Source organism: Danio rerio, chromosome 24, assembly GCF_049306965.1.
Source record: "Danio rerio strain Tuebingen ecotype United States chromosome 24, GRCz12tu, whole genome shotgun sequence".
NCBI classification, from domain to species: Eukaryota; Metazoa; Chordata; class Actinopteri; order Cypriniformes; family Danionidae; genus Danio; species Danio rerio.
This window is the reverse complement of record NC_133199.1, coordinates 15,059,721-15,072,287: the sequence shown is the minus strand read 5'-3', so window position 1 is coordinate 15,072,287 and position 12,567 is coordinate 15,059,721. Positions and strand designations below refer to the sequence as shown.

The 12,567-nt window shown below is 40.8% G+C and overlaps 1 protein-coding gene across 10 annotated transcripts in view; it reads right to left on the bottom strand.

Moving 5' to 3' along the window:
* Nucleotides 1-12,567, bottom strand: part of trpa1b (transient receptor potential cation channel, subfamily A, member 1b) — a 365,395-nt gene that overhangs the window by 107,951 nt on the left and 244,877 nt on the right. For 9 of the 10 annotated variants that reach the window (XR_012399109.1, XR_012399110.1, XR_012399112.1 and 6 more), the window contains one exon: nt 5,991-6,148. Coding sequence is in view for 6 of the 10 variants with exons in the window: in XM_073940325.1 (XP_073796426.1) it covers nt 5,991-5,999 (9 nt within the window). In the remaining 4 variants the exon portion in view is untranslated. Of the gene's footprint in view, nt 1-5,990; nt 6,149-7,855; nt 7,963-12,567 lie in introns of those variants that run through there. The other variant, XM_073940328.1, reaches the window with a different exon arrangement.

The following is a 12,567-nucleotide window of genomic DNA, read 5'->3' as shown; positions in this document are numbered from 1 at the left end:
CTTTCATTGTCCAATGATGATCCAGACCCGCTCGCCCCCTCCGGGCAGGTGAACGCTGTCACAACGAATCCTGAAACGGACATGTTAGCCGTGCTTTCCTGGGCTGCTTCGGCCATGGGTTGGAGATGGTTTATCCCCCAGCTCCGCGGCCAGACCGACTAGAGGGGCGTTCCCTTCTTCCCGGAGGTGCACAGTAGGCTCACGCGGTCTTGAAGGGCACTTTTTTCTGCTCGTGCTGCGTGTCCCTCCACCCTCACCACTCTTGACGGTGGAACGGCCAGGGGGTATGTGGCGATTCCTCAGGTTGAGTGCGCGATGTCGGTCAATCCGCACGGCGCCTCTCCTTGGCGGGGTCCACCTCTTCTCCCATCCAAAGCCTGTAAGTTATCTGCCTCCCTCGGAGCTAGAGCTTACAAGGCTTAGGGCCAGGCTGCTTCCGCCTTGCATGCGATAGCCACCTACCAGCGCTACCAAGCGCAATCGCTGGCCGAGCTGCACGAGGGTGGGTCCAACCCAGGCTTTCGAACTTCGCACCGCCGCCGACTTAGCTCTTCGGACTACTGAGTCCGCTGCGTGTGCGTTGGGGAGGACGATGTCCACTTTAGTTATCCAGGAGTGCCACCCCTGGCTGATGTGCGCGAAGTCGACAAAGTTCGCTTTCTTGACTTCCCCATATCCCAAGCCATGTTCGGCGACACCGTCTGTGAATTTACCCAGGAATTCAAGGCAGTGAGAGAGCAGTTGATGGGTGATGTCTTATTGGCGGTCCGTAGCCCACTCCGCCCGCCGTGCCATTCATACCTGCTCCTCGCCGAAGGCGCCCGCCTACAAGAGCTGCACCGCCCCGGCACACGCCTTTGGCGAAGCGAGCGCGTCGATCACCTCGGAAGCAGCCAGCCCCCCTGCCCAGAACACCACTAAGTCTGGCAACGGACCATGAAGCGTCCCTGGGACAGCCCATCTGGAGAAGAGGGAACTTGCTCTTTCCCCGCTGGAGGGCGGGGCCCCATTTCCAACGGCACTTTTTACTGGCATGAAAACATCAATGAAAGAGCACTTTTTCACTTCCCCAGATGTGACAGCCCGAAATCAGCCAGTCTGGGACGCTATGCTTTCCAGCTTGCAGATTCGGTGCGTTTCACCAGTGGCTCACGAGCGCTGGGAGGACGGTCTCCATTCTCCCACACCTCGAGCCTCCCCTCCGGAGCTCGGGTGCGGAGTGAGAGCAAATCTGTCACCTCCAGCTCTTCCGTGGGACCCGCGCGCTTCCCGGATCAGCACACCCACTCTGCGCTGCCCCACTGCTGGTACGTCAGCGATTGTAGCGAAGAATCCATTAGCGAGAGCTCTGCCTGCCTGGTTAGCGCGGGCCAGCTCTTTGCGGTGGCTCATACACAAAATAAGACTCGGCTATGCGATCCAGTTCGCGAAACGGCCCCCCAAATCACGGGTGTGTATTCACCAGGGTCAGCCCCCTGTTTGCCCTTGTCTTGCGAGAGGAGATTGCTGTCCTCCTGGCGAAGGATGCAATCGAGCCACTCCCTCCAGCCGAGATGGAGAGCGGGTTTTACAGCCCACACTTCATCGTGCCCAAAAAGAGTGGTGGGTCACGGCCAATCCTAGATCTGCGCGTTTTGAACCGCTGTCTGCACAAGCTGCCAATCAGAATGCTCACGCAGAAGTGCATCCTCCGGTGCGTTCGTCCTCTGGGTTGGTCTGCAGCATTAGACCTGATGGATGTGTATTTCCATGTCTCCACTCTTCCTCACCACCGTCAGTTTCTGCGGTTTGCGTTTGAAGGTCGAGCTTGGCAATACAAAGCCCTCCCCTTCGGGCTCTCTCTGTCTCCGCGGGTCCTCACCAAGCCCGCGGAGGGTGCCTTAGTGCCCCTTCGGCTCGCGGGCATCCGCATACTCAATTTTCTTGACGAGTGGCTGATTTTTGCCCTCTCTCGGAGCAATTGATTATGCACAGAGACAAAGTGCTCCGGCACTTCTACCTGTTAGGGTTTCAGGTCAACCGAGAAAAGAGCAAACTCGCCCCCGTGCAGAGGATCTCTTCACTCGGGCTGGAGCTGGACTCGGTCACCATGGCAGCGCGCCTCTCCAGAGAGCGTGCTCAGCTGATGCTGTACTGTCTGAGAGAGCTCGACAGCAAAATAGTGGTCCCACTGAAACTATTTCAGAGGCTCCTGGGGCATATGGCATCCGCAGCCGCTTCATGCCGCTCGGATTACTCTATATGAGACTACTTCAGCACTGGCTTCACGATCGAGTCCCCAGATGCGCATGGCACGCGCGCGCATACCAAGTCTCCGTTACTGCACTGTGTCGCCGCGCCCTCAGCCCTTGGAGCGACCCCTCGTTCCTACAAGCCTGAGTGTCTCTAGGACAGGCGTCCAATCTTGTTGTCGTTTCAACAGACGCTTCCAACACGGGCTGGGGGGGCTGTGCGTTGCGGGCATGCGGCTGCGGACCTGTGGAAAGGTACCCAGTTGCATTGGCATATCGCCTGGAGCTGTTGGCAGTGTTCCTCGCTCTCCACCGTTTTTTCCCGGTGCTGGAGTGGCAACACGTACTGGTCAGGACGGACAGTACGGCGGCGGCAGCGTATATCAACCGTTAGGGGATATGCGCTCTCGCCGCATGTCTCAGCTCGCCCGCAGTCTGCTCTTCTGGAGTCATCTGCGGCTGAAATCGTTGCACGCCATTCATATTCAGGCAAGCTCAACCGTGCAGCCAATGCGCTACATCTGTAGAGCTGCGGGCTGGGTGACACCCAACACATTTGCAAGGTTTTACAATCTGCGAGTGGAGCCGGTTTCCTCAAGGGTATTAGGTAACCCTTTGGTGATTGAGGAAACAATTCGGTAGGGTGTTGAAACACGCTTGCTGCGCCATTCTCCCTAACACGGAGGTACGTGCGCCTTTTTATCTGTCAGTAAAGTTCCCCGTCAGGTGAGCCCTGCAGATTCCTCCGTGGCCCCCAGCACTGACTCAGCGGAGGAGTCACTTGCTGACCCACTACGTTGTAGGTCTGCCCACTGGTCAGCCCGCGTTTTGGGTACAGGTGCCTGCTATGCGTGATCCCCACTAGGCGATCCCATATGCTTATTCCGCCACGGTTAAGTCCCCCCCCCCCTGGGTGGACCTGTGTCTTCCCTCTCCACTAACCACTTTTTTGCTATGCGTACTCCCCCTTTTTAGGGCTAATCCACATGTAAATTCTGCCATCTATTCCCCCCTTGGTTAGCAGATGGCCTCCGCAGCATCCTCCCTATCGGGATTGCACGCTTCCCAACGTACTGTCGTATATTCCTAGAATTATCGAGATGCTCACGACTTCCCAAAAAATATATCTAAATCCGTAAGACTTCTGTTAAAGTAGAATAAATTAGGGCCAGGGACATGTTGGAGGACCACGCCTCCCATGATGTGGGTGCGTCACGCTTGCTTGACTATCCCCTCATCGGGGGCGTTGGTAAGGTGCAGTCATTATGGCGCTTTTCATAGTCTTCCCATACGTGGGTTTTCAATATCAAATCCAATTAATAGCACTGAAGTTCCCCAACCGAAGGGGAACGTTCAAGGTTACAGAAGTAACCCTTCGTTCCCCAAGGAGGGGAATGGAAGTGCTATACTCCGTCGCCATAATGACTGTCCCTTAGCTGTTTGAAAGTCTCTTCAGCTTAAAAGAATGGCGTTTGCTCGCTCCAGGTGTGCTTATATGCTGGGATAATTGGCAATGAAGCACACCTGTGCAAGCTTACGCTGCCATTTCATTGCATTCATTGGCCGTTCAATACTCTTTCAGACAAGCGGCTTCTGAACCAAATCCTTCCCATACGTGGATTTTCAATATCAAATCCACTTAATAGCGAAGGGAACGAAGGGTTACTTCTGTAACCTCGAACGTTCACTGTACTCAAATGGCCTCCACAGTCAACAGACCTCAATTCAATAGAGCATCTTTTGTGGATGTGATGGAACTGCAGCAATTGTGTAATGCTTTTATGTAATTTTTATTTTTTTTATTTCTATGCCATGAAGGATTAAGGCAGTTCTGAAGGCAAAAGTGGGTCCAACCTGGCACTGGTAAGGTGTACCTTATAAAGTGGCCAGTTAGTGTATGTACAGTATCTATCTATAAACTCAAAAATAAGTTAATTTAAAAATATTCTGAAAATGTATTTATATTGTTGTATAATTGCTATCAAATGTTATGTAATTTGTTTATGTACGTAAATGTTTGTAAATGTGTTTAAGTATGTTATATTGAATTGCATTGATTTTTTTGCAATAAAAATTTTATATATAATAATTTATATTTTTAATCGTTTAAATAATAAATTATTTTTTACAATTTACACTTTTTTCTTGGTACCAGCACCACTTGGAAAGAACCACGGTCGCATTTCTTCCTTGAATACGCCACATACTGTCATTTATTATTTAAAGACAGCTAAAAAGAAATTGACAATCAATTGTCAAAATAAAATACTACCCATAATTCTTCACTGAGAACCATCCTTCTGTTTCCATGTCTTGGAAGTTTAATGATAGCAGTCTATTGCACGCAGAATTGAACACAAAAATAAACATTTGATTAAACATTCAGGGACACGCACTCTGTGTAATTAAACAGTATTAGGTTAATTACCTCTCCCGCGACAGTCTAATTAAGTAGACAGAGCTTGACATCCCTTCAGGTGTGGGTTACACAATTAGGTGTACTTTTACAATTACGCACAAGTACACAGAGAGGTGAGTCGCAAAGATTATGATCCCTGAAACCGACCTCGGGGGAAAAGTTTCCAGAAACTTCCTTTAGTCACAGGATGTCCTCAAGGAAAAAAGCTATGTGGAACAATGTCACTGATGTCAGATCTGATCTGATCTGAAGGTTATTTCACCAAATTTACACTAAACTGAGTGCATTGATTTTCCGTCTTAGCTCTGCTTAAAGAAGAGCAAGAAGTATGAAGTCTTCTAAGTCTTCTGACATCCTTTAAAAGTAGAGGATAAGATCAAACAGGTATCATTACATGTGCTGTCAAAGCCATTGATACGTCTGTAAGCATGAGCAGGCTGCTTATGCGATTCATCAATATTAATGAGGTAAACATTTGGCGGATTCGTTTTAAATGAATTAATGAGATAAGTATTCTGCTGATTCATTTTAAATTGCTTCACTCATTCTCACAATCCACGTTGCCTATGAGGTATCATTAAAGTTTAATGACGTTTATTGGAAACAAAGTTAGCTGAAAGGACTTGACTGTTAAGAGGCGAGGAGTGAACTAGCAGCTACAATAAAATAATACGTAAAGATAAATATGCACTACTGAAGGGAGATATAATGGTATGATATTTCCATTTAATGATTATAGTCACTAAAATGATCATGTTATAATTTTATAATATATGTTTACATAATGATTAAACACTAATTTAATGGATAAAAGGTGTTGAAAATGTTCCACCAAGTTTTGTATCTGGAATGAGAACAAACCACAGATTTTTTTGCAGCTTAATGCGTTTCCGTGTCAAACAACATTAATGTGGATCCCTGCATTATGGATTTGTTTTATGTATTATTTTAATGTACATTATACAGTATTTTTGCAATGTTAGGTCTTTTCATGATAATCAATCATGGCTTTCATGATTATTTAGGTTTGAAATATTAATACTAATCATTTTTAGTTTTAAATTTATCGTGATTTAGCCTGAAACTACAGTAGTAATCGTGACAACATTACTACTAATCATTGGTAAGGTTGTTCAAATACTTTTAAAGGACCTAATGTTTCCTTATTAAAAAACTAAATATGTAATAATTTTTACTTAAGTGAAGTCTATTTATAAACTAATTTTGAGAGGATAATGTGCTTATGATTGGCCACGGCTGGTCCCAAATTAGGTATCACACAATTTACCAATTAAGACCAGATTAACCCAAACACATAATAAATAACCAGATTTTCTCACCTTAGCCATCTTTGTCGCACTGTTGACTCACAGCAAGAATGTCACTGGTTAGAGTTCCAGCTGGGCCAGTTGGAATTTCTGTGCAGAGTTTAGGTGCTCCCCCCATGCTCAGATGGGTTTCCATGAGACACTCCGATTTCCTTCTACAGTCCAAAGACCTGCGGTATAGGTGAATTAAATGAACTAAATGGCATGTATATGAGCTTTAGTAAAAGCTTTCAATGCACAAACTCTAATAATTAAAGAACAGATTCAAATAATTAATTCAGGGGAGCTCTCGAGATCTACCTGAGCTCAGACTCCCCTCTCTGCCAATGAAACAGGAGGGAGCCCAGGGCTCGAGAATCTTTAAAGCTCAGGGCTTTCTCCCAAAACAGCATGCCAAACACACATCATTTAGTTATAAATGATCAGCTAAGTGTGAACTCTTAAAAAGAAATACATGAAATTTACTGTATATACAGTTTGTGGGTGCAAGCGTACAAGTTTGTGATGCAGCTTGCGAATGTTTATTGGAACAATGGATTTGGGAGATGACAAATCAACAAACTATGTTTGTAACAACGGAACTTCAGACTTTAGTTGGCTAACAATAGTTTTTCAGAAATGCACCCTGAATAGCAGCCATATCAACATCATCAGGAGATCATCAGTCAAAACAGAGACTGATATGTTGTACACAATATACTGAATGCATATTAAGGATTACTCTGTATGGGGGACTTTTATTTTGAAAATGTGAGACACAGAAAATTAAAGCCAGCTGCACCAGTTTGTTTTCTATGCATTACTAAGCAATAACTCTACCAGTCATCCCTTTACTGCTCATCAGAAGGCAAACAGCATACTACTCAGACTATGATTCTATTCATCACCGCCCTGAAGAGGTATAAGGTTCCTTTTGTTAAATAATCATGTTTATTGTAAAATTTCCTTGATATGTTAATAATTTCAGGTAACAAAATGTAGACTGCTGAGTATTGAGCTCTTATTGCGATTACCACAAGTTAATATTAATTCCTGGTTGTGTTTGCATTTACATTATAGACTTAAAAAGACTTTAGTCAACTTTTTTTTTTTTTTATAGATTTACAAAAGACTCACTTGGCTTCTCCCACAGCAGCAAATTCAGTTTTGCTTTGTTGATATTTTCCAGTAGTTTATCATGAAGAGTCGATTTTGTTCTCATTTTATGGAAAAGCTGCATTTTTCACGAATCATTTGTGTTTCATTTGTGCATAAATTCATTAGCATTTTTGTATGGGTACATAGAGCTGCAGAACAGAGCTCATTAATATGCATGACCATGCCAAATATGGTCAATATGGAGCTTCTGGTTCTAGGGGAATTTCATGGAGTAATGAGCATAAATTCTGAAGATATACAGTATTATTTACCTAAAGTACATTTATACTAAGTAGAAATCATAGAACAATTTAACTTATTAAATAAATGCAGTATATGGCACCATTAAGACGATAACGGAATCAAAGATAACCACACATTCTCATCACATTTAAGCATTTTACATTATTTGACATTATTACTGAGTTTATTGTAAATTATACATTTGTTGTATGTCATTCAAAGAAAAAAAGCTAATGGAAAATGTACATGCAGGTGACTAGCAGAAACCTAACCCCTTTTTACATGGTAATAGATTAACATGTATTTTACTTTATGCTTTATACAGATAAAATAATAAAATGATTTCAACCCACATCTCATTTAAACATTTATTTATTTGCTCCTTACCTGTGTATTAATAGGATAATGTACAGTCATTATTGCAAAATGAATCCCTTAAGGGTGAAACAAGACGAGGGCATTATCCCTCTATACATTATCCTTACATATCCACTTACTTGAAGCAATTAGCAATGGCCCTTAGCAATGATGCAATGCTAGTTTTCAGCTAGAAACCAGAGACTGTTCAGTCGGGTAGCACTCAACCTGTACTGATAAACTGTCTGACCCACACAAGCTATTTTCACCATCAACAACATCAGATTCAGTCACAATTATTTCGTCAGTACCAAACTTGAGGACTCTACCACACTAGATAAGCAGATTAGATACACTTATTCCCCAATCCATTTGTAGTCTAAAAGGCTTTTGACAAGCGCAATAATGGCTCAAATAAGGCTCTTTGTCTGACCTTTTCAAAGATACCACAGGGCACAAACTTGGCTTTCATTACAAATGAAGACTGCTAGCACAGCGCTATAAAGGGATGGCAAAATGTCAGGAAGTTCTTTCTCTCAGTGATGTGAAATCGATCTGCTGGCAATCGGTAAATAACAAGCCCCCATTAAACAAGAATTATTAGCACTCGAATTACGATTTATACATTTTATTCATTAATTTTTTAAAATACTTTTAATGTGGTTTAACAGAACAAGTGTCACGATTACCAGTGATTGTATTCCATAAGATCGCTGGATTGCACTAACAATAACTCATGAACAACAATTCCGCCATTTCTGAACTACATATTCATACATGCACTCCGGTCACACTCACACATGCTTCCTCATCTAGATTGATTACTCTCACCACCTGAGGATTGTCAGAGACTGATTGCACACACTATTTAAGCCACACACTCACCCATTCAGTTTGCCAAGTCTTGTTATCTGTCACAGTGACATTACAATGCGGTTTCGTTGTCTGCCTTTGCTGTGTTTTGATCTGACTATCTCTGACTATCTGCCTGTTAATTTGACTTCTACTCTGGATTGCCCTCATACGTCTGGTTGCCCCTGTATTGACCACTGTTTGTCTGATGATTCTAATAAACCTGCATGTGGATCCAAACTTCTGTTGTTGGTGTCACTCCCGCGCGGTTACAACAAGGACATTTTACAGTATTTACAATAATGTTTTTAGTTTGGTTGGACTAAAACAAATGTGTTTTAAATTTAAGCATTTTATTTAGTTATTTTATTAATGTTTTTATTGGATTATTTATTACCCCCTTTATACTATAAAAATGGTGGGTTCCAGACAATCAATTTGTGTTGGGACAACGTGAAGACATTTAGTTAAGATGTATGTTTTTTACACAAAAAAAAAAAAAGAATTGTGTTATTTTAGCTCATTTTAAACATATAGTTTGAACAAACTGAAAATGTCTTTTTTTTTTTAGTTGTCATCTCAGAACAAACCACTTATCCATTTTAACTTTCCAAATTAATCTAACTTGTCAAACTAACTTTATAACATTGTTAAATCTTAAAATGCAAATTGTTGCTTAATACTATTGCAAAATAACTGAAGAGTTTGGATGCAAAAACCTCTAAATGCTGTTTAATATTTTCAAAAACCTAGCATTTTTGTCCTTTTTATTGCCTTTAAAGTGAAATACAGTTTGTTTGTTTTTTCTCAGTGGCTTTGGTGCATTTCTCACAACATTATTTACACTTGCACAACAGTAATGCATTTCTCAAAACAATTAGTACAAACTGCAAAACCTTGTCGATAACAGGAAAAAGCGTGTCACTTGCTCAAAATGGATAGCTCATTCCTCAAAAGCAAGTATTCATGTCAATAAAAGTGTCAGTGTCATCAAGATGAAAAGTCCTGACACCATGGTTTATGAACATGATAATCAAATAGCTTTGTCATGTTTTCATTATGAAAGTTATTTTTATACAATTACAATTACTCTGTAATTTTTTTTAATGCAAAAAAGTCAGATTTTAGTGACACTTCCTGAAAATGCTCAAGACAGCACAGTATACTATTTTCACAGCCATTTGAAAACTACAGTAAAGTTAGACATCTGTATACTGTATGTACTGCAATATTGTTTACAGTTGTGCACAGCTCTACCCAAAGGAAGTTTATGTTTGTTGTAAATAAGGGTGTATTTATTCTTTTGCTCAATGCTGTGAATAAATTAGAATTGTAAAGAGCAAATGCAGTAAAAATGTGAAACGTACATATTCAGTGTCTTGTACTCAGATGCCTCACTAAATGCAGTGATGTATAACTTTACTGTAGTTTTTAAATGGCTGTGCAAACAGTATACAGTGCTGTCTTGAGCATTTTCAGGAAGAGTCACCAAACTCTGACTTTTTAGCATTGGACAAAATTACAGTGTAAACTGTCATAATGAAAACATGACAATCCTATTGGACTATCTTGTTCATAAACAATGGTGTCAGGACTTTTCATTTTGATGACACTGACACTTTGATTGACATAGAAACTTGCTTTTGAGTAATGAACTATCCATTTTGAGTAAGTGACGCGCTTTTGCAGGTTATCAACTAGGTTTTGCAGTTTGTACTAATTGTTTTGAGAAATGCATTAACTGTTGTGCAGAAATGCATTAGTGTTGTGAAAAATACACCAAAGCGACTGAGAAAAACTAGAAATTTGCTTGACAGATTTTGACAACTTGTTCAACAATTTTTTATGTAATAACTCAAGTAATGAAATGAGGACTATTAGTTTTATATGGAAGGACTATTCAGCATTTACAAGTTTAGTCAATTTTGACTGACACGACAAAAGCAAATGATAATGTTATAAAACAGCAGAGAGTTGTATGAAAGCAATTGATGCATGTCCAAATCCATTTGTAATTTGTTGGAAGGAATGAGAAACTGCTACTATGTTGTGCACAAATGACTAATTGTTTTGAGAAATGCATTAACTGTTGTGCAAATTTAAATAGTGTTGTGAGAAATGCACCAAAGCCACTGAGAAAAACTGTAACTGAGCGTAAACAAGTGAGGGTTAGAAAAAATACTCATTTTAGGGGGACAATTCACACAACATTTAAAAGTTTTTTTTGCTTCGGAACTATTTAACTAGTAAAATATTAGGTACCAGACCTGTAGCCAGGGGGTTCGGGTGGTTCGAAAGACCCACCCCTTACTGACAAAGGTCTAGAATTTGTACCATACATGAGCTCATTTGTCTTACTTTGACTGTTGTGCCATCATAAATAGTGAAAAAAAAAAAAAAAAACACATTGAAAACAGCTTTAAGTCCAAGAGGAATCCTCTGTTGGCTCTCCCTTCAGCTAATCGGTTTTGGCTAATGCTACAGTAACAATTATTTTTCATGAATATCCAGCTGTGCAACAAAACATACAATCTGATGTAAGTGAAGTCATCTTTAGCTACCGTATTGTTTTTAAATAGAGAAAATATTTTACAAGAAACGTTTATTGTAAATCTTGGAGCTTGTTCTTGAAAAAAAAAAAAAACAATAAAAAGGTGTGAAGTACCAAAAGCCGCCCATATTGAAATGAATTTGGCTATTGTTAATATCCATACATTTTCAAACATACTTTTTTTACAAGAGAGGCTAGAAAAATCATGAAGCTCTAAATAATTGTTATGTTAATAATACTGAGGACTGAGTATTATTGACTATTAAGGAAACTGGCTGGCAGATGAAGTTGAATATGCTGGTCAGTTTGTTTTCTAATAAAAAATAAAAATAAAAATAGGCCACCGTTTTTAATTTAAACCTTTGTCAGATTTTTTTTTTCAAATGTTATAAATTTGTATTTTAAAAATAAGTATTTTCCTCATCTTTCTTTATTGTAAATCATTAGGAAATATTTTGGTTCATCAAAAAGGGTGGTTATTATGACATCTGACTGCCTAATTCACCTATAAATAGTCTTTAAAATTAGTGATGTCCAGAACCGATCATGTGATCAGAAATCGGGCATGACCATGCAGTTTCAGACTCAATCGGAATCGGACGTTACCTCCTGATCAGTACTCGACTATATATATATTCACCTCTTCACCCTTGTGCATTACTACGCCCACATACAAGCAGAGGGCGCTCTACATTTTGACAAATATTCCAGCTGTTAGGCAACAAAATGTACTTTTGAGGCTATTTTAGTCAAGAATGTAGTTGTTTAGATTGCAACTATGCAGTTTATTTATAAGAATAGTGCCTATTTTAAAATACTTATCATTTCTAAGAGACAGTGCGTCGGTCTCCATTAGTCAAAGACGGTTCACTTTGTCTATCCACAAGACGCGCAAGGACAGCACAATAAGCACTTGCTTAGAAGATTAAAACTGTGGGTTTTCTTGAGCGCAAATAAAAAGCTGAAAAACAGAAGCGTTGCGGTTTTTAAGGTGGACCGAATAGAGTCAAAAAGATGCTACAAATAAGAAGCTAGTCTCAGCCTCGTCCCTCCTTATCGCAAACACAACTGCAGTCTGGTAGTGATTGCGTTGCTTTTTTCGGGGTTAATTATTGTGATATTGTAACGGTCGCTTAATGTTTGATATGCACTGTGTATAAATGCCATGTCCGCTTTAAGAGGAATTCTTTTGTGGTTGTTTTACATTTGAGATGTAAGCATGTATGTATAGGAGCGCCGTTCAGTTCTGGCGAGCTCTGAGGAGAAGTGTGTGATTGTCGCTTTATTTTATTTTGTGATGGATGTTTGAGTGTCTTTTTCTTTTCCTTTTTCCTACTCATTGTCATAGACTGACATGTATGTAGTCGACAGCACTTGGTAGAAACGCATAAAGGTCAATAGGAAGAGCTAAATAGTTTGTCTGCTTTTTTTTCATTCCTTAAAGTCTCC